The sequence below is a fragment of the Scyliorhinus canicula genome, chromosome 2 (genome assembly GCF_902713615.1).
Source record: "Scyliorhinus canicula chromosome 2, sScyCan1.1, whole genome shotgun sequence".
In the NCBI taxonomy this organism is placed as follows: domain Eukaryota; kingdom Metazoa; phylum Chordata; class Chondrichthyes; order Carcharhiniformes; family Scyliorhinidae; genus Scyliorhinus; species Scyliorhinus canicula.
In genome coordinates this window covers 263,805,891-263,833,717 of record NC_052147.1, presented here as the reverse complement: position 1 = coordinate 263,833,717, position 27,827 = coordinate 263,805,891, and the positions used below count along the sequence as shown (strand labels likewise).

Sequence of the window (27,827 nt, the reverse complement as noted above, 5' to 3'; positions counted from 1 at the left end):
AGGCTCCCCTTCAAAAGAGCAGTAAAAAGTTTCAGGTACTTGTGGGTGCAGGTGGCAAAGAACTGGGGGACCCGCCACAAGCTGAACTTTTCTAGGCTGGAGGAACAGATGGAGGAGGAGTTTAAGAGGTGGGACATGGTGCCGCTGTCGCTGGCAGGGAGGGTGCAGTCAGTTAAAATGACGGTCCTCCCGAGGTTCTTGTTTTTGTTCCAGTGTCTGCCCATCTTCCTCCCTAGGGCCTTTTTCAAGAAGGTAACGAGTAGTATCATGGGGTACGTGTGGGCACATGGCACCCCTAGAGTTAGAAGGGCCTTTTTGGAGCGGAGTAGGGATAGTGGAGGGCTGGCGTTACCCAATCTTTCAGGATATTACTGGGCGGCAAATGCATCGATGGTACGAAAGTGGATGATGGAAGGGGAGGGGGCAGCTTGGAAGCGTATGGAGAGGGTGTCCTGTGGCAACATAAGCTTAGGGGCACTGGTAACGGCACCATGGCCGCTCCCTCCCACGAGGTATACCACGAGCCCGGTGGTGGCGGCCACCCTCAAGATCTGGGGGCAGTGGAGGCGACACAGGGGGGAAGTGGGGGGTTTGATAAGGGCACCACTAAGAGGGAACCACAGATTTGCACCGGGAAATACAGGAGGGGGATTTCTGAGCTGGCAGAGGGTGGGCATTAGGCAACTGAAGGACTTGTTTATAGAGGGGAGGTTTGCGAGCTTGGGAGAGCTGGAGGAGAAATTCGGGCTCCCCTCGGGGAACACGTTCAGGTACCTCCAAGTGAAGGCATTTGCCAGACGACAGGTAGAGGGGTTTCCCGTGCTTCCCGACAGGGGGGCGAGTGATAGGGTGCTATCAGGGGTCTGGGTCGGGGAGGGGAAGATCTCGGACATTTATAAGATTATGCAGGAGGTGGAGGAGGTACCAGTAGTGGAGTTGAAAGACAAGTGGGAGGTAGAGCTGGGGGAACAGATAGAGGATGGGACATGGGCAGACGCCCTAGAGAGGGTCAACTCGTCGTCGTCATGTGCGAGACTGAGTCTCATTCAATTTAAGGTACTGCATAGAGCCCACATGACGGGGACTAGGATGAGTCGGTTTTTCGGGGGTGAAGACAGGTGTGTCAGATGTTCGGGAAGCCCTGCGAATCATGCACACATGTTTTGGACATGTCCGGCACTGGAGGAGTTCTGGAAGGGGGTGGCAGGGACGGTGTCGAGAGTGGTGGGGTCCAGGGTCAAGCCAGGATGGGGACTTGCGATCTTCGGGGTTGGGGTGGAGCCGGGGGTACAGGAGGCGAGGGAGGTTGGAATATTAGCCTTTGCGTCCTTGGTGGCTCGGAGGAGGATCTTGATTCAGTGGAGGGACGCAAGGCCTCCAAGTGTTAACACCTGGTTAAACGACATGGCAAACTTCATCCAATTGGAAAGAATCAAATTCGCCCTGAGAGGGTCGGTGCAGGGGTTTTTCAGGCGATGGCAACCCTTTCTGGACCTCTTAGATCAGAGATAGAAACTGAGGTCGTGACAGCAGCAACCCGGGAGGGGAGGGGAGGGCGGGAGGGGGGAAGGGTGGGGGGGGAGGGGGGATAACAACGAAGGAAACACGGTATCGGTGGGGTCACGGGCAAGGCCTGCCCGAGGACACTGCCAGAAACGACAAGATGGTCTGGCGGCCGGTTCGTCGGCGGGCGGGGGGGGGGGGAGGCGGGGGGGGGGGGGGCGCGCGGGTAGGGGGGATTCTTGTTAAGTAGGGGGGTTTGACTTTGTTTTGATATAATTCAAATGTAGGGGGGTTAAAATGTTTGTACTCTGAAAAATTTCTTCAATAAAAAGTATTTAAAAAAAAAAAGTATTTTACAAAACAGTATTTTTGACCCGTGGAGCAACATGACAGGAAATTGATGTATTATCTTGCATACATACACAAATATACCAGATAAAACTCGATACATCTTTATGTTGCATTTATTACTGGATGAGTAGATTAATGTATCACAGGGTACTTTATGATCCATTTTATCTTTGGATGGAACAGGAAAACTCAGTTTGTAGTACTGTGATCTTCAATTTACAAATATCTAACAAATGAGATACCCACATTTTGATTTAAAAAAAGACTACACACCATATCTCCTGCATATAATGCTGAACGATGCATGCAAATTCAATTTGGTAGTTAAATACCAACGGAGAATTGTTATAAAAAAGTATTTTTTCCATTTCAGAAATAATGAAAAAGGTGGCGGCTCATTGAAAGTGAATGTCACAAATATTGAAAGCACAAACAGGACAGAAGCAATCTTAAAGGCACGTTTCATTCTGTCTGAATGTAACCTCTTTGTATAGTGACTATGTGATGACCGAGTGAAACGCAGCATAAAAGGTATAATTTGCTTCAGCCTGTTGAATTTTCTTCCTCCAGTCGTCATCATTTACACAACACTACACTACCTGCAATTCATTTATTGAAGTATATTAAATACAAGTAATAATGCCATTTCCATATCAAAACATGACGGGTACAGCTGTTCAAGTGGCCAATTACTAAAAATTACACGAGAAATTAAATATGGGTGGCACATTTAGAGTGCTACAAAGGATGAATCACAGAGGTGTAACCAGAGGCGTTGATTACAAGCAGGTAGTCAAGAGTTTCAGGAGATCTAAAATATAAAAGCTCGTCACAAAGGACTAAATCTGCCGTACATGACAATTTTATATTGAGATCTTTGCAACGCCAAAATTTCAATATATATCAAATTCCCCCCTTATATTCACTCAGAAAGGATAGTACAGGTACATTTCTTTCTCTCTTTTCACATCTTGTCTATTTTGACCACAGAATTGACTCAATGACTCATCCAGTATTCTGATAAAGGGCTAACACCTCAAGCATTATGTGATCTTTTCCATTCACATGATGAATGACTTGCTGCATAGTTGCAACCCCTTTATATTCCATGTCTTTTACTGACATTCAGTATTTATCACATTAGTTTATAATTAAAAAGAACCACAAGTTATAATTTTAAAATGCCTCTTTTGGGTAATACATTTGTATTCAAATCTGTTGAAATTACCTTGATTAAAAATTATTTAGCTAGAATACCGTACATTTAAATCAGCATTTTTTGAATTACTGCACCAAAGTATTCTGTTGATTTTATTTTGGGGAGGAGGGTTACGAGATTAAATATTGACAAAAATATCGGTGCAATTGCAGAACTTTTCACTTTTAATACACGAACGGAGATGATTAGGACACCTTAAGGATATTCCTTTGTCGGAATATTTCAGAAGCACTCTCCACAATAGAGCACATCAATGATTGACAGTTCCTAATACTCTGCAAAGGCACCTATTTGTGTTTTGGGATTTGTCATTTACAAATTCTTCATACTTCATTTGCCAGGATTTTTTCTTTTAGTTTTCCTTAATTTGTTTGTTTTTTGAACTTTTCCACGTAGAGAAGTAGTCGATTTGGTTTTCTTTTTGACAATCCTGTCAGCGGGCTTTACTTTGAATGTGATTTCATCGTCTGTATCATCGAGGATCTTTAAAGACTGGCGTCGCTTTAGAACAGTAGGTGTACATTCAGGAGTTACATCCTAAGGGAAATGGTTATAGTTACAACTCAAATATGTACTTTAGCATCAGATTTAAAAACACTTTTTGCACCCAGCACACAGACATTCAAAGACTAATATAATTCGGTTGTAAAATTAGCAAAATCATTCTTGGAGAGATTAGAAAATCTGGATTGTTCTTCTTACAGCAGATAAGGTTTAAACAATGATTTAATGGAGGTTTCCAAATTTCTGAAAGGCACTGATAGAATAGATAAGGAAAAATAGTTTCCACTTGTGTGATGCTTGGTAATTAGTGAACACCAATTTAGAACAATTATCAAAAGAACCAGAAAAGAGACAAAGAGGATTTTTATCCTCCCATAGTAAATTGTGTTCTGCAATTGATTGCAGGAAAGATTGGTGGGAAAGGATTCAATAGTAACTTTAGGGGATATTTAGTAAGGGTTAAAAATGCAGGGGTATGGCTAAAAAGAGTAAGGAACAGGATTAATTGGACAGCGGTCTCAGATGGACTGGCAAGGCATATTAAGCTTCTCTGCTGCAATATTTTAAATTCTGTTCTCCTGATAACCAATGAGTATCTGAGACACAGGCCAGAAGGAACATAATATCCAAGATAATGGCAGAGATCTTACAACTAATGGGTTCAAATTAGGAAGGGAAGAAAGAAAATAAACTTTGTCCCTATTCCTGTGTCTACGTAGTAACATATGCATTTATTTGGAGGTTGGGCAAGTTCATGATCGGGCCTGGCGCTCTTTGGTTTCACTGCAGCAATCCCAGTTGAAGCTTAAAAGGGTTCCACAGTGGGTGGCACAGTGGTTACCCCTGCTGCCTCACGGGTGGCACAGTGGTTACCCCTGCTGCCTCACAGCTCCAAAGACCCGGGTTCAATTCCAGCCTCGGGTGACTGTGTGGAGTTTGCACTTTCTCCCCGTGTCTGCGTGGGTTTGCTCCAGTTTCCTCCCACAGTCCAAAGAGGTATGGGTTAGGTGGATTGGCCACACTAAATTGCACACTAAATAAGGTTAGGTGGGGTTACTGGGATAGGGTGGAGGCATGGGTCGAATGGCTTCCTTCTGCACTGTAAATTGTATGATTAAATGAGGATACTATTTCAGAATCCAAGCTCACCACTTGGATCCTGGTACAAGGAGAGGAGATGGAAGTCAAGAGCTGCATTCCTATTTAAAAAAAAAAAATTTAGATTAGCCAATTATTTTTTCTAATTAACGGGCAATTTAGCGTGGCCAATCCACCTACTCTGCACATTTTTGGGTTGTGGGGGCGAAACCCACGCAGACACGGGGAGAACGTGCAAACTCCACACGGACAGTGACCCAGAGCCAGGATCGAACCTGGGACCTCAGCGCAGTGAGGCGGTTGTGCTAACCACTAGGCCACCGTGCTGCCCTTGCATTCCTATTTTAGGTGTTGGCTTTGCATGCTGCCTGTTTCTTCATGCTGCCTGTGGCAGATAAACGAAATGTTCCAGTTGGCTCTGGTGAACAGGGCATTTCCTATTTGAAACACTTAGCCGTAATTCTATGTCAAAAGCACACGAAGATGGGACCCCAAATTTGTCAACTGGATTGACATTGGAGGTTTAGAAATTAACCACATTATTTTGCAGGTTTTTAGGGGATCCTGGAGAAGGAGTATATGTGTCACTTAGTAGACATCGTGGTCTGGGATCCTGCTGTGATTTTTGTTTGAACTGAAGAAATATATCACTGCTCCTGTGACTTGCACGATAATAGAAATCTTTAACCTAATATCTTAGAATCATAGAACACCAACAGTGCAGGAGGCGGACATTTGGCCCATTTAATCTGCACCAACCCTCTGAAAGAGCACCCGACCTCGGCCCACTCCCCCACCTTACCATTTAACATGAAGGGGCAATTTAGCATGGCCAATACATCTAACCTGCACGTCTTTGGCATGTGGGAGGAGACCCATGCAGACATGGGGCGAATTTGCAAACCCGGGTCCCTGGCACTGTGCGGCAGCAGCGCTAACCACTGGGCTGCTCATTCAACTGTAAAGAAAAACTACTGCACTAAATTCAAAGTAACATATAGAATACAGACACCAAGTAAATTCCAGTAACCAGCTATTTCCTGGATAAGCATTTCAACTGACCTGACTGTTTACTGTATCATTCATTTTTGTAGACACTTGCATCTTCTTTTGAGGCAGCAGTGCAGCCTAAGGGATAGAAATAATAAATCCTTTCACAATCAATCTTCAATCTCCTGAACCGAATATTGCTCCGTAGATAAACAATATTGCACTTTGAAGCTGCAAGGTTGCTGTTTGGTTTGGAAAAATCAGGTTTTTCTATTTAGAGATCCTGACATTGGAAACTCTTAATTAATTTATATACATTGAGATCACAGCTGAAAATAATTTATGTTCAGATAATACATTCAAAGCTTGTATTAAAAAAATATTCATTTGAAAATCAAGCATTGACTGTCACTTTCCTCCCCCTCGCCCCCACGAATATCCAATCCAAGGAAACATCATTGAAGCCACACTGATAAATGAAAAGAAACCACCAAAATCAACCCACTATTTAAAATAGATTTATAACTGATGCACAGCATCATGCTGAGAAGCTGCCACATAAGGGAAATGTCCACTCCCAAAACCAATTGAATTTAAATGGACAAGTGAATAACAAATGACAAAAAGGGCACCATAACGAGAGAATCACCAGTTGGAACTTACTAAAGTTAAAGGAACTAAAAGTTTTTTAAAAACACAATGGAAAAATCTTGCAGCCAACAATCTGCCTATTGTATGAATCAAAGAATACAAGACTTGATAATCACATTTAGGATTAAATGCATGAAGAAAACTTACAAAACCAGGAAAGTCATAGTCAATTCCTTTCTCGGCAAGCCTTTTTCGTAATTGCCCTTCTTTCGCAAGGAGTCTCTTCGACATCACACTTTGTTGTTTCAGGGTTCGTTTCTTGTTGTAACGAGCAACGGCCGGGAGGGTAGGCTTCTTAAAAGTTGTATTACCACCTTTAAAAAGCTGTGCATGTACTTTTTCTGGTGGAAGAACCTGACCTGAAGGAAATGAGAACTGTATGTATTCACCACATCCTTGGGTAGGTAAATGTTGACAACTTGTATTTCTACTGCATTTTAACATAGAAAAACCTGGCAAAGCAACATAGAACCAGAAATGAAATAACGTACTATAATAACCCTTTTTTCAAGTTTCTGCCCAGCTGCAAAGAAGGGCCATGTGATCTGTTTCAGAGGCTCATACCAATGTGGACTAAGGTACACAAATGGAACATGTATGATGCACCACCACCCAACCCACCACCAATTTTGCTTTCTTCGCCTGGGATGGAGATGGTTGAAAAACAATTTTTTTCACCAGCTCCCTCTACAAAGCCGCAAATTGATTGTGTGAGGAACTGGTAGATAAAGGCATGTATCTTTCCTTTCAACTTTCTTTGAGAGGTGGTAGTGATGACGATGCCAGTATGTGAGAAGGAACTGTTAGCAATATCAGTTAAAATGGGGACCAGTTGGTTGGGCAATGATTTGGTGGCAATTGGCTGAGGGAGCAGGAGGTGGGCCTCATGGACAAGATGAGGGAGAGGAATGGAGGGAGCCCAAGGAGAGTGAGGAGAAGAGAGAGAAAGGTGCAAGTTCAAGATAATGAGGGACCTTAATAAGAAGTTTGGCTTGGTGAGCTAGGGGGATGGTTCGTAGACACCTGAATGGGTGGTCTCAACCTTAGGGCAGCACGGTAGCATTGTGGATAGCACAACTGCTTCACAGCTCCAGGGTCCCAGGTTCGATTCCCGGCTTGGGTCACTGTCTGTGTGGAGTCTGCACATTCTCCCTGTGTGTGCGTGGGTTTCCTCCGGGTGCTCCGGTTTCCTCCCACAGTCCAAAGATGTGCAGGTTAGGTGGATCGGCCATGCTAAATTGCCCAGTGTCCAAAATTGCCCTTAGTGTTGGGTGGGGTTACTGGGTTATGATGGAGGTGTGGACCTTGGGTAGGGTGCTCTTTCCAAGAGCCGGTGCAGACTCGATGAGCCGAATCGCCTCCTTCTCACTGTAAATTCTATGATTTAGTGACAAACAGTAGTTTCAAAGAAGAGATTTGTTCCAAGTAGGGCTATAACTGGCCTTGATGACCTAGGCTAATGGGGTAGGCGGGTTATAGTTTGTGTTCCTGATTTAATGACCCATGAAAAGCATTTGAGTTAAATATATAGAATCGGTGGAAAGGGCAGAATAAATCCAACTATCATTCTCACTCCAGTTATCTGCCACAAGGCCACCTAAGCGAGGTACTGGAATGGAGCTATTGCACTTAGGATTATATCCAAGAATCTGCCAAAGAGAAAGGTGCCAGATAAAGGCAATTTCTCATTTAGTCAGTAGATGTCAGTCAAATGGAATTAATTCTGACAGTGAATACTTTCCCAATAAGCCACTGATAGGAGGCCAGTTTGCAGAATGTGTGCATTAAACCCTAATTTTGAATTGGGTCAAATACTTACATTTTAGGAGCCTTTCACCAAATAAGTAGTTGTTCATAGTATCTGCAACAATTTTGGCAACTTCGTCACACTCAAACTCCACAAAAGCATACCCTTTGCTATGTCCAGTCTAAAATTTAAAATAAAATGCATCACACTCAAATAGTACACAAGCATGTCATCTGTGGTAAGAATTAGAAATTGTATCAGATGTTAGTTGCTTATTTACCATAAAATGATCTGATAGCATGTTAATGGCAAGGTTGTAAATTAACAGTTTATTCAAAAAATAATTTTTAAATTCTCTGCATTCAGAAAATTTCAAATCGGGGGAAAAAAAATATCTTTTTAAAAAAGGTAATCGCTTGTAAGTCCCAAATTCAACCGTTCCCAGGCTCTTGATACCCAACTGAACTGATAATTGCCTGTTACCAGATTGCTCCCACTGTCATTCCATAAATGGAAGATGCAACTCAAGTCAACTTTTTTTTGTGTCAGGCGTGGTTCTTAAGAAAGTGATCCAAATAAGACTTTTTAAATCACTAATGAAAAAACACTTCAGGAAATTTGCTTCTTAAAGACTTTAAAGTTATAGCATAGTTATAGAAAAGATTGAATTGAATTTTAAAAAATATTGTTTTCTCCGAAACTCCCAGTATCGACAATTATGAAATATTTTGATTTAGGCTCTCCAAACTAATCACTGACATAAGTAAAGTAATATTCTAATTTCCAAAAAGAGTTAAAATTTTACAAGATAGAATATTGAAGTGCATTTACGAGGATAAAAATGCTGCCATCTGCTGTTTTGTTCAAACGTCTGCATGTACATGAAATAACTTTACCCGTCACTAGCCAAAATAAAAAAATTAAAATAAACTTTCCAACTGGAACGATTTAGTTTGTGACCTGATAGCAAAGGAACTGGAATTGACAGCAAATCAATTTGATTAACATATTGAGAATGTAAAAAAGTTACCAACAGGTAACTGGCCAATAAACCATTTTTATAGATTCAAAACCTGACGAGGCTGATGGGAAGTTTTAATGGCAAAGATATAGAACGAAACAGTAAATAGAACGGACTTAAACTAGTATGGTAGCGGGAAGGGGCAACTGAATCAACTTAGCAAGGACAAATATTGGATTTTGGAATGAGGGGGAGTCTGGGAGGGCATAGTGGAAGGAAGTGCATATTTACTCAAGGTAACAACTAACAAACAGGTAAAATGCAGAAAGTCTGTAAAAAGGAGTGACAGCACTAAAGAACGCATATAGAATTAATGACAATGGCTACTTTCATCACTTTGCTGATGATTGAATTGGCTGCATTGAATTTGTTCTGTCTTTTGTGGACAGGATATATGTGGGCAACTTTGTACAGTTGGATATGCACTGGTGTTGTAGCTGTAATGGAAAAGATTAGCTAGAAGTAGAACTAGTTCTGCAACCCAGGTCTTCACTAGGTGAGATGTTGTCAGAGGCCATAGCAACTGCTGTTCAAGTGCACATCCAGTTCTTGATGCCACACAGAGCGAGTTGAATTGGTTGAAAACTAGTGCCGGTGTTGGTGGGAAGTGCAAGAGGAGGCTTTAGAAAGATCATCCACCTGGCACTCAAATCAGCTGCAAATGCTTCAAGCTAGTCTTATTTTACCTACATACTGGGCTTTGCGATCATTGAGGAAAGGGATGCTCCAGCAGCTTGCTTCTCCCATTATAGTCTCGAGATTGACTGCTATGTTTTTTGGTCTGGCCATAACAAGTTTCGACAGAAACGACTGCCTAAATTATATTTCAACAACTGCTGATGGAATGGACAGGAATTTTGAACTTGCTGGACTCAATTATAAACTAAACTCACCACCTGTGGGTCAGAGAACAGAAGGGGAAGGACAGCAAGGCTGGATTCCCAATCCTATCAATATTCAATGACTCTGAACTGAGAGCCCATAGAATTTACAGTGCAGAAGGAGGCCATTCGGCCTATCAAGTCTGCACCGGCCCTGGGAAAGAGCACCCCCATTTAAGCCCACACTTCCAACCTATCCCCGTAACCCAGTAAGCCCACCTAACCTTTTTAGACACTAAGGGCAATTTAGCAAACCCAATCCACCTAACCGGCACATCTTTGGACTGTGGGAGGAAACCGGAGCACCCGGAGGAAACCCACGCAGACACGAGGAGAACGTGCAGACTCCGCAGACAGTGACCCAAGCCGGGAATCGAACCTGGGACCTTGGAGCTGTGAAGCAACTGTGCTAATCACTGTGCTACTGTGCTGTCCACATGTGGATGTTGTGGGAGGGAGGCCAGAATTGGGTTTTCTGTAAAGGTCTGCATGCTGAAGCAGCTTGCTGATGCCCCAGCCCAGCTTTGTACTAGCTGCTCCACAGGGAATGATGTACAATAACAAGACCGGAAGAAGGAAAGTAACTGGTTTAAAAAAATGTTTGGAAATTCACGTTTCAAAGTAAAATTTGAATGCATACGGAATGCTTAATTTGCCTAGCATTGTTCTGAAATTGCACAAAGTCTCTGTTCCTACCAAGAATTATGCAGTTTTCATAGAAATAGCCTAATTTGCACACAAGGGTTCACCAGAGACACATTTGCATTTACTTTCCAGTTTTGCACTTCAACATTAGCAGGTGACCTTCACTCAAATCAATTCAGAAGTACAACACATTTCCATATTCTGTTTGCTCCAATATCTCATTCGGCAGGCAACATTTTACACAATATTGCCGGGATTTAAATTAATTTACTACAGCTTCTCTGCTCAGTTAAATATTTAATAAAGTAATAAATTTAGAGTACCCAATTAAAGGGCAATTTAGCGTGACCAATCCACCTACGCTGCACATCTTTGGGTTGCGGGAGCGGAACCCACACAAACACAGGGAAATGTGTAAACTCCACACCGTGCTCATTTAAATATTACTGAACAGTAGGACGTAACAACTATTACATAGAACATAGAACAGTACAGCACAGAACAGGCCCTTCGGCCCTCGATGTTGTGCCGAGCCATGATCACCCTACTCAAACCCACGTATCCACCCTATACCCGTAACCCAACAACCCCCCCCCACCCTTTACCTTACTTTTTAGGACACTACGGGCAATTTAGCATGGCCAATCCACCTAACCCGCACATCTTTGGACTGTGTGAGGAAACCGGAGCACCCGGAGGAAACCCACGCACACAAGGGGAGGACGTGCAGACTCCACACAGACAGTGACCCAGCCGGGAATCGAACCTGGGACCCTGGAGCTGTGATGCATTTATGCTAACCACCATGCTACCGTGCTCCCATTGTTCCCCTTTAATAATAATCTTTAATATTAATGTTACAAGTAGGGTTACAATAACACCGCAATGAAATTACTGTGAAAAGCCCCTAGTCGCCTCACTCAGTCGCCTGTTCGCGTAGAGGGAGAATTCATTATGTCCAATTCACCTAACAAGCATGTCTTGCGGGAGGAAACCAGAGCACCCGGAGGAACCACATGCAGACAGGGGGACAACGTGCAAACCCCACAGAGTGACCCAAGCCGGAATTGAACCTGGGTTCCTGGTGCTGTGAAGCAATAGCGCTAACCACTGTGCTACCGTGCCGCCCTTCTTTTGCATAATCCATTGCATAAAGTATATTCCCAGATTGACGTCTTCACAATGGGGAGGTTTCTGCTACCAGGGGTGAAGAAAGTGGAATATTCCGTGATAATTATATCAGATCATGCCCCGCATCTGGTAGATGTGGTATTGGAGACGGGGCCAGTTCTTCGACCAGCATGGATGGAGTTTGGATGTGGGGCTGTTGGCAGATTTGGGGTTTTGCGTAAGGATATCAGGGGCGATCGAGGATTATGTAGGGTTTAATAAGAATGGGGAGATTTCACCCTCAATTCTGTGGGAAGCCCTGATGGCAATGATGAGAGGGGAGATAATCTCGCATAAGGAGCAGATAGATTGGAAGGCAAGGAATGAATGACAAAGGCCAGTAGATGAGATCTTTGAGGTAGATGGCATGTAATTCAGTGATCCTACCCCAGAACTTCTGACTAAAGAAACTACGGATGCAGGTTGATTTATTGTCCACAGATAAGGCGATGTGCCCGTTACGGCACTTGAGGGGGATAATTTAAGAATATGAGGATATGAGGGAAAGGCCAGTTGTCTCTTGGATTGCCAGTTGAGGCAGACGGCCTCCCGGGAGATTAATCAGGTTTGAAACTTGGGTGGCATCTTGGTACCCCGCCAGATAATGTCAATGGGGCGTTTGAGACATTCTATAAGAATCTTTATAGGTTGGAGCCACCTAGGGAAGGGTCGGATATGGTTTTTTTTGAGGGGGTTGGTGGAGGAGCAAGATTGGGATGGTTTGGAAGAGCCTTTGGGTGTGGAGGAAGTCCTGACAGCTGCTGGGCAAATGCAGACTGGCAAAGCTCTGGGGCCTGATGGGTTCTCGGCGGAATTTTATAAAACGTTTGCAGGACAGTTGTTACCATTGCTGGTGAAGATGTTTGAGGACTTGATAGCACAGGGTTGTATTTCTGAGACAGTGATGCAAGCGTCCATTTTGCTTCTCTTAAAAAAAGGACAAGGACCTGGTAGAGTGTGGGTCGTACCACCCGATTTCCCTACTAAATGTGGATGCTAAGATATTCGTCAAGGTACTAGCACTAAGGCTGGAGCAGTGTCTCCCCCGAATTATTGGGGGGGGGGGGGGGGGGGGGGGGGGGAGAACCAGACAGGTTTTGTTAAGGGTCATCTAATTGTGCGGCGGTTGTTAAATGTGTTGTCCACATCAGAGGGGACAGAGCAGAAGGTCATTGTTGCATTAGATGCGGAGAAGGCTCTTATTAGAGTAGAATGGGGGTATTTGCAGTCCTGGAACAATTTGGAATAGGGCCTAAGTTTGGTTGTGGGTATGACTGTTGTATAAAGCACCGAAGGACAGTGTCCGCACATAAACAATGTGAACTCAGAGTATTTTTCAGTTGAACAGAGAAGTGAGACAGGGTTGCTCTCTGTCAACCCCCCTCTAGCACAGGGCTAAAGAGCTGGCTTTTAAAGCAGACCAAGGCAGGCCAGCAGCATGGTTCAATTCCCGTACTAGCCTCCCCGAACAGGCGCCGGAATGTGGCAACTAGGGCCTTTTCACAGAAACTTCATTTGAAGCCTACTTGTGACAATAAGCGATTTTCATTTTATTTTATTTGTTTGCGTTGGTGATAGAACCTTTGGCCATTGCGCCGAGGGCTTCAGATAGGTGGAAGGGGATAATGGGGAATTGGGGGGGAAACATAGGGTACCCCAGTAGGCTGATGATCTTCTACTGTGTGTGACAGACCTGATCCCCACCATGGGCGAAACAATAGCGCTGTTGAGGACAGTCCTTCAGAGGACTGTTGCCGAGTTTGATATCTTATTACTGGGCAGCGAATGTGGAGGTGTTGGGCGTTGTGTGGGGATCTGGAGGCGACCTGGGTACAGATGGAGTCGAAATCGTGTAAAGGGTCTGGGTTGAGGGCACTAGCGATGGCCTCGCTACCGTTCTCACTGGTGAAATGTTCTCCACCCTGAAGATATGGAGACAATTTCAGCAGCATTTTAAATTGGGGGCCGTATCAAAGCTGGCTCCGATCTGCACAAATCATATGTTTGAGCCCGCGAGGTTGGACGCCACGTTCTGGGGGCAGGAAGAAAAGGGTTTGGATTGAATGGGGGATCTGTACTTGGGAGGAACGATCTGCGTGTTTGGAGGAGTTGTTGGAGAAATTTGGGCTTTCATGGTCTGACTTGCTCAGATACCTCGCAATTTTGTGAAACAAATCTTTCTGACATTCCCTGTGGCACCGCCAATGCCATTGATGGAGAGGGTTCTTTCACTCGCAGGGTCGGAAGAGGAGAGTACCTCAGGTATCCAATGGAAAGATTATGGCTGAAGACGCAGTATCGGTGGAGGGGGTTAAGGCCAAGTGGGAGGAGGAGTTGGGGATGGTGTTGGAGGATGGGGTGTGGAGTGAGGCCCTGTGGAGTGTGAACACCACATCCTTGAATGCGAGGCTTGGCTTAATACAGCTTAAGGTAGTGTATAGGGCTCTGTTGACTAGGTCTTGGACGAGTAGGTTTTTTCTTATCGCTTCTCAGCCTTTTGGTCAAGATGAGCGCGAGGTCAGGTGTAATGCCTGGATCTGGTATGTCTTGTGGGGGCCATGAATTGGATTCAATTTGAATTGGTTTTTGGAGCAGGCAAGGAGCTGGATGAGGGGTTTGTCCCTGTCCACACTCTGGCTTTGTAACTCTGATAAAGGAATAATGGATGAGTAGCTTTTTTGCAGGAGTAGAGGACAAGTGTGAGCACTGTGGGGGAGGTCTGGCTAATCATCTACACATGTTCGGAGCTTGTGGGGTTCTGGATCTCCTTCTTTAGCATCATGTTGGCGATTCCGAAAATTAAACTGGATCCCTCTCCCTAAGTAGCCACATTTGGGATGTCAGACTTGCCGGAGCTCCGGATGGGCACTGGTGATGATGTCCTGGCCTTCACTTGGCCGATTGCTCGCAGGAGAGTGTTGATGGGATGGAGGTAAGCTTCTCCAGCCATTGCCTCAGTGTCATTGGGAGATCTGATGGAGTTTCTATGCCTTGAGAATGTCAAATATACCGCGAGGGGAGAAATTGAGGGGTTTTACTGAAGATGGCAGCCGTTTAGTCTATTTCAAAGAGCTGGTCACAGTTAGTTGCTTGGGGGGGAATTTAGTAGGGATGGTTCTTTTGGGTTTTTTTCAGTGGGGGGGGGGGGAAAGAGGTTGTGACTGGGGGTATTGTTCTTGTTTTGGTGTTATATATAAAATGGAATGCGTTTGAATAAAAATATTTTTAAAATTTAATTTACGTCAATCTGAAGAATGTAGGAGGGCATGCCAGGAGCAGCATCAGGCGTATTTACAAGTTAGGTGTCAACTTGTGAAGCTACAACACAGGACTACTTACTTGCCAATAATGAGATACAAAGACAAAGCTAGGTGATTCCACAACCAACAGATCAGATCTGAGGTCTGCAGTCATGCCACATCCAGCTGTGCATCACAGACACCAGTTCCACAGCCAATTTGATTCACCCCACATGATATCAAGAAATGGCTGAAGGCACTGGATTCTGCAACGGCTATGGGCCATGACAATATTCCAGCAATAATACTGAAAATTTATGCCCCAGAACTTGCCGGGCCCCTGCTCAAGCTGTTCCAGGACAGTTACAACACTGGCATCTAATTGGCAATGCGGAGAATTGTACAGGTGCATCCTGTACATAAAAAGTAGGACAAATCCATCCTGGCTAATTACCATCCCAAAAGTCTACTCTCGATAATCTGTAAATTGATTGCTTTGCAATAACCTGCCCACTGACAGTCAGCCTGAGTTCTGCCAGGGTCACTCTGCTCCTAAGGAGGCCATGTGGTGCAGCAGTAGGGCACCTACTGCTGGACTAGAAACGCTGGGTTCGAGTCTAACTTGTTCACCATGGAAGGAGTGTTCAACGTTTTGATAATCAGTTCAGAAGTATTCGAACCCCCCCCCCCCCCCCAACTATTCCTCAAAAGGGTAAAACAAAACAACATGGATATGAAGATACTCTAACAACCTTAGCTTCTGACCTTATTACAGCCTGGGTTCAAACATGGACGAAACAGTTGAATTCCAGAGATGAGGGGGGTGTGATTGTTCTTGATATCAGGGCAACATTTGATCGAGTATGCCATCAAAGAGCCTTTTAAAACTGGATTTAATGGGAATCACAGGAAACTTTCAGCTAGTTGGAGTCGTACCCAGCACAAAGGAAGATGGTGGTTGGAGTTCCTCAGGGTAGTGTCCCAGGCCCAACCACCTTCAGCTGCTTCAACAATGATCTTCCTTCCATTACAAGGTCAGAATTGGAGGACGTTCGCTGATGATTGCACAATGTTCATTACTATTCATGACTTCAGACATGAAAGCAGTCCATGTCCAGCATGACCTGGACAATATCCAGGCTTGAGCTAAACAAGTGGCATTGACCAGAAACTGAACTGGACTGGCTATGTAAACACTGTGGCTACAAGAACATGTCAGAGATTAGGAATTCAGCAGTGAGTAATTCACCCCCTGGTCCCCCAAAGCGTGTCCACTATCTACAATACACAAGTCAGGAGTGTGATGAAATACTCTCCCCCTCCCTTCCCTGGATGAGTGCAGCTCCAATAACACTCGAGAAACTCAACTCCATCCAGGACAAAGCAACAGGCTTGATTAGCAACCCTTCCTCAAACATTCAATCTCTCCATCACTGAAGCACAGTGGCAGCAGAACTATCTACAAGGTTCACTGCAGGAACTCACCAAGTCTCCTACAAAACCCATGACCGTTACCATCTAGTACGACAAGGGATGCAGACAAGAACAAAGAACAATACTGCAGAGGAACAGGCCCTTCGGCCCTCCAAGCCTGCATTGATCACATGTCCTATCTAGACCAACCGCCTGTATCCTTCTATACCCCATTTGTTCATGTGCCTATCCAGATAAGTCTTAACGGTCGCTAACGTATCTGCCTCAACCACCTCACTTGGCAGCGCATTCCAGGCCACCACCACCCTCTGTGTAAAAAAACTTCCCCCGCACATCACCACTGAACCTTTCCCCCTCATCTTAAACTTGTGCCCCCTTGTAATTGTCATTTCCGGCCTGGGAAAAAGCCTCCAACTGTTCACCCTATCTATACCCCTAGTAGTTTTATAAACTTTCATCGGGTCGCCCCTCAGCCTCCGTCTCTCTAGGAAGAACAATCCCAGTTTATTAAATCTCTCCTCATAGCTAATTCCCCTCCATACCAGGCAACATCCTGGTAAACCTTTTCTGTAATCTCTCCAAAGCTCCCACATCCTTCTGGTAGTGCGGTGACCAGAATTGGACACAGTATTCCAAATGTGGCCTAACCAACGTTCTATATAACTAACATAATTTTTGAGCTTTTATACTCTGTCCTATGAAGGCAAGCATGCCATATGCTTTCTTTACCACCATTTCCACCTGTGCTGCCACTTTTAAGGATCTGTAGCCCTGCACGACCAGATCTCTCGTGTGTCTATGCTCCGATGGTTCTGCCATTTATTTTATAGCCCCCACCTGAATTGGATCTACCAAAATGCATCACCTCGCATTTGTCCGGGTTAAATTCCACCTGCCATTTCTCTGCCCAATTTTACAGTTTATGTATACAATGTTGTATTCTCTGACAATCTTCATCACTGTCCGCAACTCCTACAATCTTAGTATCACCCACAAACTTGGTAATCAGACCTCTACGTTTTCTTCCAAGTCATTTATATATATTACAAAGAGCAGAGGTCCCAGTGCTGATCCCTGCGGAACACCACTAGTTACAAACCTCCATTCGGAAAAACACCCTTCCACTGCTACCCTGTCTTCTATGGCCAAGCCAGTTCTGGATTCATCCTGCAAGTTCACCCCTGGCTCCGTGATCTATCCTTTGCACCAGCCTGCCATGAGGGACCTTATCAAATGCTTTACTAAAGTCCATGAGACAACATCCACTGCACTTCCCTCGTCAATCATTTTTTTCACTTCCTCAAAACAATGTCAAAGACACATGGGAATACAAGCACCAAGAAGTTTGCTGAAGTTTGCCTACAAGCCACTCACTATCCTGACTTGGAAATATATCGCTGTTCCTTCACTGTCGCTGGGTCAACATCCCTCCATAACAGCACTGTGGGTGTACCTACACCACATAGACTGCAATGGTTCAAGAAGGCAGCTCACCAACATCTTCTCACATGCAATCAGGGTTGGGCAGCAAATATTTTCCTTGCTCGAGAAATTACATTCAATCAATGAATAAATGAAACTGAACAAAACTAGCAATGTGGGGTGGCATGTGGCGCAGTGGTTAGCACTGGTACTGCAACGCTGAGGACCCGGGTTCGAATCCCGGCCCTGGGTCACTGTCTGTGTGGAGTTTGCACATTCCCATGTCTGCGTGGGTTTCATCCCCACAATCCAAAGATGTGCAGGCTAGGTGGATTGGCCACGCTAAATTGCCCCTTAATTCGAAAAAAAAAAAAATTGGGTACTCTAAATTTATAGAAAAAAAAAAGTAGCAATGTGATTGGACAAACATCCCATCTCTTGGTGATACTTGGTGATACCAAGACTATCACCAAAGACTTAAAGACTAAACATTTCGAAAAAAACGTACACTTCATTCAGGATCCCCACAAATAGGATTTGATCAAATGTGGTGCTAATTATTGAAGTGTTTCATGCTTTGATGAGTTATGTTTTCTACTGTACATACCCATTACCTTTTTGCTGCGTGAAAGTCGAACTCTTAAAACGGTTCCAAATTGGGAGAAGTATTTCTTAATCTGAGGTTCAAAGAATCCACTGGGAATATGGCCCAAGTAAATTACACCTGATGATAGCTTTTCAACCTGAGAGATAAAAAATTGAGTAAGTCCACTCAGCATTCGCATTTATTTGCAGGACAGTCTGATACATTCTTCATTCTAATTTATAGAATAAATTAATACATGGTACAAAAAGTAAAGTTTCCATGAAATTCATTGTTAATTGCATTGAAGAAATGTGTGCAATCACAGGTGAAATGAAGTCAACAACCATAGGAAATTGGGAACAATCCAGGCTGAACCACTAATAATCCATTGGCAAGACGGTGTGCACACAGGTTGATGGACATGGTGTTCATTAAAATTACAACAGCCTCTTCAGTTTTTCCTTACCATTAGGGAAAGTTAAACTATTTGAAATAGTCAAATAAATTTAAGACAAATGTATTTTTCTCTTTTAAAGGGAATAGGAATTACTCCCCCTACACCTTCCATGTTGAAGCACTATATTTAGAGCAGTAGTTAGTACTTCATTAATCCTAGTCACCAGGGATTGCAAACGCCAAAGGAAATCTAACTGAAAATTAGGTTCCAAAAGCACTCCTTTCAGATCTGACAATCTCAGTCTTACCCTTCATTAACCTGGTTACCTCACACGTTTATAACATCGTATGTACGTTATGACACCCTGCACCCAGTATTGTCACAAAACATCCGACAACTTGGTAACTCTGTTTGCAATTCTGAAGTGTTGAGCATAATGAATGAAGGGAGGAATTACATTGATTACCAGCATAGTATACTTTGTAGCAGCATTCTCATAGTCAGAGTTTGACAGCACAGAAAGAGGGCCTCCGGGAGGCCATTGTTTCTGCACCTATCTATTTTAATCCCATTTTTCAGCAATTAGTCCGTAGCCTTGTGTGCTATGGCATTTCAAGGACTCGTCTAAATGTTTAAATGTCCAACAGGTTTGTTTCGAATCACTAGCTTTCAATGCACTGCTCCTTCCTTGAAGAACTGAACAGTTTTTTGAATCGGTCTTCACAGTGGAAGACACAAATAACATGCCAGTGACTGATGGAAATGAGGCTACGACAGGTGAGAACCTTGAGATGATTGTTATCACTAAGGAGGTAGTGATGGGCAAGCTAATGGGGCTAAAGGTAGACAAGTCTCCTGGCCCTGATGAAATGCATCCCAAAGTGCTAAAAGAGATGGCTAGGGAAATTGCAAATGCACTAGTTATAATTTACCAAAATTCACTAGACTCTGGGGTGGACACCACTGTTTAAAAAAGGAGGGAGGCCGAAAGTGGGTAATTATAGGCCAGTTAGCTTAACTTCTGTACGGAAGATGCTGGAATCTATCATCAAGGAAGAAATAGAAAGGCATCTGGATGGAAATTGTCCCATTGGGCAGACGCAGCTTGGGTTCATAAAGGGCAGGTCGTGCCCAACTAATTTAGTGGAATTTTTTGAGAACATTATCAGTGCTGTAGATAACAGGGAGCCAATGGATGTGGTATATCTGGATTTCCAGAAAGCTTTTGACAAGGTGCCACACAAAAGGTTGTTGCATAAGATAAAGATGCATGGCATTACGGGTAAAGAAGTAGCATGGATAGAGGATTGGTTAATTAATAGAAAGCAAAGAGTGGGGATTAATGGGTGTTTCTCTGGTTGGCAAACAGTAGCTAGTGGTGCCCCTCAGGGATCAGTGTTGGGCCCACAATTGCACATAGGTGATTTGGAGTTGGGGACCAAGTGCAATGTGTCCAAGTTTAAAGACGAAAAGATGAGTGGTAAAGCATAAAGTGCAGAGGATACTGGAAGTCTGCAGAGGGATTTGGATAGGTCAAGTGAATGGGCTAGGGTCTGCCAGATGGAATACAATGGTGACAAATGTGAGGTTATCCATTTTGGTAGGAATAACAGCAAAAGGGATTATTATTTTAAATGATAAAATATTAAAACATGCTGCTGAGCAGAGACCTGGGTGTGCCAGTGCATAAGTCACAAAAAGTTGGTTTACAGGTGATTAAGGCAGCAAATGGAGTTTTGTCCTTCATTGCTAGAGGGATGGAGTTTAAGACTAGGGAGCTTTAAGACTAGGGAGGTATAAGGTGTTAGTGAGGCCACACCTGGAGTATTATGTTCAGTTTCCGTCTCCTTACCTGAGAAAGGACATACTGGCGCTGGAGGGTGTGCAGAGGCGATTCACTAGGTTAATCCCAACGTCGAGGGGGTTGGATTACGAGGAGAGGTTGAGTAGACTGGGACAGTACTCGTTGGAATTTAGAAGGATGCGGGGGGGGGGATCTTATAGAAACATATAAAATTATGAAGGCAATAGATAGGATAGATGCAGGCAGGTGGTTTCCACTGGTGGATGAAAGCAGAACTAGGGAGCGTAGTCTCAAAATAAAGGGAAGTAGATTTAGGACTGAGTTTAGGAGGAACTTCTTAACCCAAAGGGTTGTGAATCTATGGAATTCCTTGCCCAGTGAAGCAGTTGAGGCTCCTTCATTAAATGTTTTTAAGATAAAGATCCCTAGTTCTTATGTTCCTCAGGTGGGTCACCTGAGGAAGGAGCAGTGCTCCGAAAGCTAGTGATTCGAAACAAACATGTTGGACTTTAACCTGGTGTTGTAAGACTTCTTACTGTGCTCACCCCAGTCCAACGCTGGCATCTCCACATCATGTTTAAATGTTGTGACGGTTCTCGTCTCTGCCACCCTCTCGACAGTGAATTCCAAATTCCCACCACTCTCTGGGTAAAAAAGCTTTTCCTTAAATCCCCTCTAAAATCTCCTGCTCCTTAACTTAAATCTATTTTTTTCTTCTTTAAAAAAAAATAAATTTAGAGTACCCAATTCATTTTTTCAAATTAAGGAGCAATTTAGTGTGGCCGATCCACCTACCCTTCAAATCTTTTGGGTTGTGGGGGCAAAACTCACGCAAAAACGGGGAGAATGTGCAAACTCCACACGGACAGTGACCCAGGGCCGGGATTGAACCTGGGACCTCGGCGCCGTGAGGCCACAGTGCTAACCCGCTGCGCCACCGTGCTGCCCTGCCCGCTGGTTATTGACCCTCTACTAAGGGGCATAGTTTCTTCTTATCCATGTCTCTCAGTTTTGTACACCACAATCAAGTCCCCTTCCCTTCTCTGCTCGAAGGAAAACAACCCCAGTTTAACCAGCCTCTCTTCATAGCTGAAACTCTCCAGCCCAGGCAACATCCTGGTGAATCTCCTCTGCACCCTATCTAGTGTAATCTTCCTATAGGGCGACGACCAGAACTGCATACGATAATCTATCTCTATACCAGGGTGACACGATGGCACAGTGGTTCGCACTGCTGCCTCACAGCAACAGGGGCCTGGGTTCAATTCCAGCCTTCGATGACTTTGTGGGGTTTGTACGGTCTCCCCTTGCCTGTGTGGATTTCCTCTGGGTGCCCCGGTTTCCTCCCACAGTCCAAAGATGTGGTTAGGTGGCCTGCCCATGTCAAATTGTCCCTTAAGTGCCCAAAGATGTATAAATTAGGTTAAGGGATTATTGGGATAAGACAGGGTGTGGGCTTTGGTGGAGTGCTCTTGCAGAGGGTTGGTATAGACCTGATGGCCGAATGGCCTCCTTCTGCACTGTAGGGATTCTATAAAAAAAATGCATCACCTGTCTCTCATCTCCTTTAGACCCGAGTATATGGGCATGTGTGGTAACCGATTGCTAGCAAAATGGAATCCACGGGATTAGTACAAAATTAGACAAGGCAGTGAGGGGTTGCGTTTTAGTTGGCAGCACGGTGGCCAGCACTGGTGCTTCACAGCACCAGCAACCCAGGTTCAATTCCGGCGTTGGGTGACCGTGTGGAGTTTGTACGTTCTCTCTATGTCTCCGTGGGTTTTCGCCTTCAGTCCAAAGATAGAACATAGAACATAGAACAGTACAGCACAGAACAGGCCCTTCGGCCCTCAATGTTGTGCCGAGCCATGATCACCCCACTCAAACCCACGTATCCACCCTATACCCGTAACCCAACAACCCCCCCCCCATTAACCTTACTTTTTTTTTTAGGACACTACGGGCAATTTAGCATGGCCAATCCACCTAACCCGCACATCTTTGGACTGTGGGAGGAAACCGGAGCACCCGGAGGAAACCCACGCACACAGGGGGAGGACGTGCAGACTCCACACAGACAGTGACCCAGCCGGGAATCGAACCTGGGACCCTGGAGCTGTGAAGCATTTATGCTAACCACCATGCTACCCTGCCGCCCCCAGGGTAGATGTGGGGTTAGGTGGACTGGTCATGATAATTTGCCCGTCAAGTGTCCAGGGATGTGCAGGCAGGTTATAGGGTCACGGGGATAGGGCGGGTTGGACAGGGGAGTGGACAAGGATAGAGTCATCATTCCAAGGGTCGGTGCAGACTCAATGGGCTGAATGGAGTCCTTCTGCACTGTAAGGATGCTACGATTCTAGCTATGGCCTAACGAACGTTCTACACAGCTCCATAATAAACTCCCTGCTCTTATATTCTATGCCTCGGCTAATGAAAGCAAGCATCCCAAATGCCTTCTTATCCACCTTATTTACCTGTCCTGTTACCATCCCATACCACTGTTCAGCGTTTCACCTGAAAGACAATGCAGCACGAATCCCTACAATGCAGGAAGAGGCCACTCGGCCCAACGAGTCTGCATCAACCCATCGAAAGAGCACTCTATCTAAGCCCGCTCCCCCAAACTAACACTGCAACCCCACACATTGATCATGTCAATCTACAGACCCATCTTCATGGGGGCAATTTAGCATGGCCAATCTACCTAACCTGCACATCTTTGGACTAAGGCAGTGTTCTTCAAAGTCGGGGGGCACGACCCACGGGCGGGCATCGGGAGGGTCGCGGAGCCATTGTCCGTGGCGCTCCCAATCGCCGCGCAGCAGCCGGCTTTTAATAATGCCGGCTGCAAGCGGTCTTTAAAATGGCCACGAAATGTTTTTAAAAAGTCGGCCACGTGTGATGATCGGCGCGCATGCGCATTCTGCAAACATGTAAAAAAAAAATCGCCCGCATTGTGCATGCGTGCCGATAATACAGCACGCATCCGCAGTGCAGCCACTTTAAAAAAAAACGGTTGCAACTTTTTGGTTTACAAGTTCTGTAGTGGTTTTATTTATTTTATTCATTTTTTTTTTACAAGTTTGGGGGGGGTTTATTCGTTTTTTCCATTTATTTTATTCACTTTATTTGTTTTTACAAGTTCGGGGGGTGTTTTATTCATTTTTTCCACTTTTTTTTTTACAAGTTTGGGGGGGGGGGGTTATTTGATAAAAATTTACAGGAAAAATATGCAGAACTTTGGACAGATGGAGACTCCATGCTTTCAGACACCGGAAGGCTTCACCTTCATCCAACAGGTTCCATTGGAGGAGCGTGTAGGAGGGCCAAAGGGACATAAACCATTTCCTCCATTTTTGTCAGCAGCAAACAAGGGAAGAGAAAATGGTGGGTCGCGCAGGTCGGCCGGCGTGGGTCGCGCAGGTTGGCTAAAAATGGGTTCCCGGAAAAAAAGTTTGAAGAAACTGGACTAGGGAAACCGGGACACCCGGAGGAAACCCAGGTAGACACGGGCAGAATGCACACAGTCAAGGAAGGCCGGGGAATTGAACTCGGGTCTCTGGCCGCTGTGAGGCAGCAGTGCTAACCACCATGTCACCTAGATTTCTGTGCTCAAACTGTGTGGGGGCAGGTAGGAGGACTTCAAGCTGCTTCAGAAGAGGAGAGAACCAAGAACCTGAGACCAAAGGTTCAGGTTGTCACAAAGGCGGGGTGGGTAGGTGAAAGCCAATGCAAGGGCGGAGACTGCTACCAAGAGTTTGATTACAGTAAGAAGTCTTACAACACCAGGTTAAAGTCCAACAGGTTTGTTTCAAACACGAGCTTTCGGAGCACGGCTCCTTCTTCAGGTGAATGAAGTAAAAATGAATAAAATAAATAAAACCATTCACCTGAAGAAGGAGCCGTGCTCCGAAAGCTCGTGTTTGAAACAAACCTGTTGGACTTTAACCTGGTGTTGTAAGACTTCTTACTGTGCTCACCCCAGTCCAACGCCGGCATCTCCACATCAAGAGTTTGATTGACAGCTGAGCTCGGAGCGCGTGCTCCCGGACCCAATGACCGCTCAGGGGGCGCGCGCGTCTCCAGCCTGACAGCCACCGGCTGGCAGCGCCATTGCTGACACCGAGCAGCGGCCGATTCACACGGTCATCTCCGGGGCGGCAGCGGCCGGCGGGGGGGCAGTCAACTTTAACTGCCCCTTCCCCCTGGGCGCCCAGATCCCCATCCCCTCACCTTCTGCGGCTTCTTCTTCATCCCCTGCATCTTCCGCTGAAACTCCTTCTGCAACTTGGGGTCGAGCGACATGGACTGCTGGGGGCGGGTGCCCGCCTCCCTGACCTTCGCCTCCGTCATGGTCGCCACTCCCGAGCTGCCCGGAGGAGAGAGAGAGTGAGAGACGAAAAGCTCCCCCGCTACAGGCGGCTCCAACCCACTCCTCTGGGCGACCACGCTGAGGACGACGAGGAGGTTCTCAGCCGCCGGGCAGGAGTGTCCCATCCGGCAACCGCCGTCACCGTCCTCCCCTCAGCTCGCCCCCTGCTGGACTGGAGGAACCCCACCATCAATTCCCACCCCACAACGAAGACATTACTTCTCAAACTTCTATTTTATAACTTGAAACAAAAACACAGCACAATGCCGTAACGTTCAATATAGAGTTGTTGAAATTTGCATCTTAGGGATCATAAATTGTAAGAACGTTATTATTTTATAAGTATTCACCAGTCCATAACTTTATCTGAGCGGGTCCAGTTCACGGAACATTGCCCAGGAAACAGGAGAGCCATAAATGGTTCTTATTTCTAGTTGGCAGAATTTAAATAGTGGTGTGCCACAGGGTTCAGTGTTGGGGTCTCAATCTTTTACAATTTATCCACGTGGCTTGGACAAAGGAACATAAGATATGGGTGCTAAATTTGCGGCTGATATAAAGATAGGTAGGAAACTAAGTTGTGACTAGGACATAAGGAGGCTATGAGGGCGGCACAGTTGTTAGCACTGCTGCCTCACAGCGCCAGAGACTCAGGTTCGATTCTGACCTTGGGTCTGTGTGGAGTTTGCATGTTCTCCCTGTGTGGGTTTCCTCTGGGTGCTCCGGTTTCCTCTCACTGTACAAAGATGTGCAGGTTAGGTGGATTGGCCATAATAAATTGCCCCTTCGTGTCCAGGGACATGCAGGTTAGGTTATGGGGATAGGGTGGAGTTGGCATGGGTAAAATGCCCTTTCAATGGGTTGGTGCAGACTTGAAGGACTAATTAGCCTCCTTCTGCACTGTAGGGATTCTATGAAGGACATAGGTTAAGTGAGTGGGCAAAGATCTGGCAACTGGAGTATAGTGTTGGAATATGTGAAATAGCTGATTTTGGCAGGAAGAATAAAGAAGAAGCCTAATATCTAAATGGTGAGAGATTGCAGCACTCTGGGATTCTGAGGGATCTGTGTGTCCCAGTGCAGGAATTACAAAAGGCTGCTATGCAGGTACAGCAAGGAAAGCTAATAGAATGTTACCATTTATTGTGAGGGAAATTTAATATAGAAGTAGGGAGGTTATACTTCAATAAGAAAAACTGAAAATGCTGGGTAAACTCAGCAGATCTGGCAGCATCCGTGGAGAGAGAAACATAGTTAACATTTCAAGTCTGTTTGATCCTTCTGCGATACTGCAGAAATGTCAGATGGCCTCCAGCTCCAATTTGAATGTTTGTATGTTGAAATTTGAATTCAGTTTTACTGATCTACAGCAAGATCACACCAAAGTTCTCTAAAGGCCATCTTGACTTTAATATGAGGCTAGTCAAATAAGTTTCTAATCTAGTACTGTGGATTTCTAATAACACAAAAGAATATTTATAGTCCCAGGCATTGATTGTACATTTTACTATGCACAATCCAGCTTCAAAATAAAGTGAATTCCATTCACAAAGTGAGTAGCTTAATTGAATGTGGAGCTATGGTCCAGACAGTCCAGGTAAATGGTTTCTGAACAGTCACAGAACATGACATATGGCCACTGTTGTCTCGGCTAAGCCCTCTATATTTCCTGGTGACATCCCTGTTCCCGTGCCCCCCCCCCCCCCCCCCCCCCAACAAACACACAGGTCAGCCAGCAGGGAGGTGCAGCAGCTCTGGCACCTGGATCCTCAGACTGGATCTGAGCTAGTGTGTGACTACTGGCAGATTTTTTTTGAATGGCCTGAAGAAGACTAAAAAAGCCTGTGATTGAGACATGAGCAGGCTGAGGGCAACGCTGAATGCTGCCTGGACCATGGTGTGGGGTGTAGTCTTGGAGGAAGGGATGTTTGTGACCCAAATGCTGTTTGGGTGAGCCCAATTGGGGGTTGTGACTCACAGTTTGGGAATTGGAGCTGGAGTAGGCCATTTGACTCCTGGGGCCTGCACTACCATTCAATAAGATCATTGCTGATCTTGAAGCTCAACTCCAGCTTTCCAAGCCATCCCCCTATCTCTTAATTACCTTAATAATTAGTTCACCCCTGTCTTGAATATAAATATAATTTATTGAACATAAAAAAGTGGAATATAAAAGTGGGCGGCACAGTGGTTAACACTGCTGCCTCACAGCTCCAGGGGCCCAGATTCAATTACAGCCTCAGGTGTCTGTGTGGAGTTTGCACTTTCTCCCTGTGTCTGCGTGGGGTTTCTCCGGGTGCTCCAGTTTCCTCCCATCATCCAGGATGTGCAGTTAGGTGGATTGGCCATGCTAAATTGCCCCTCAGTGTCCAAAAGGTTAGGTGGAGTTACGGGGATAGGATGGGGCCTGACCCCAGGTAGGGTGCTCTTTCAGCGGGTTGGTGCAGACTAGATAGGCTGAATGGCCTCTTACACTGTATTGGGCAGCACAATAGCACAGTAATTAGCACTGTTGCTTCACAGCACCAGGGTCACGTGTTAGATTCCCGGCTTGGGTCACTGTCTGTGCGGAGTCTGCACGGTCCTCCTGTGTCTGTGTGGGTTTCCTCCTGGTACTCTGGTTTCCTCCCAAAAGTCCTGAAAGACGTGCTGTTAGGTAATTTGAACATTCTGAATTCTCCCTCTGTGTACCCGAACAGGCGCCGGAATGTGGCAACTAGGGGCTTTTCACAGTAACTTCATTGCAGTGTTAATGTCAACCTGCTTGTGACAATAAAGATTATTATTAGT

The 27,827-nt window shown here is 45.2% G+C and overlaps 1 protein-coding gene across 1 annotated transcript; it reads right to left on the bottom strand.

Annotated features, from left to right (window-relative positions):
* Positions 1-1,953: 1,953 nt before the first annotated feature.
* nifk (nucleolar protein interacting with the FHA domain of MKI67) lies at positions 1,954-25,138 on the bottom strand. Its single transcript, XM_038790032.1, has 6 exons — positions 24,899-25,138; positions 18,490-18,618; positions 8,136-8,244; positions 6,464-6,675; positions 5,738-5,803; positions 1,954-3,610 (listed from the first exon to the last, which is right to left on the bottom strand). The coding sequence occupies exons 1-6, from the start codon at positions 25,016-25,018 to the stop codon at positions 3,404-3,406; spliced, it is 843 nt and encodes a 280-aa protein (XP_038645960.1). The 5' UTR covers positions 25,019-25,138; the 3' UTR covers positions 1,954-3,403.
* Positions 25,139-27,827: the final 2,689 nt, after the last annotated feature.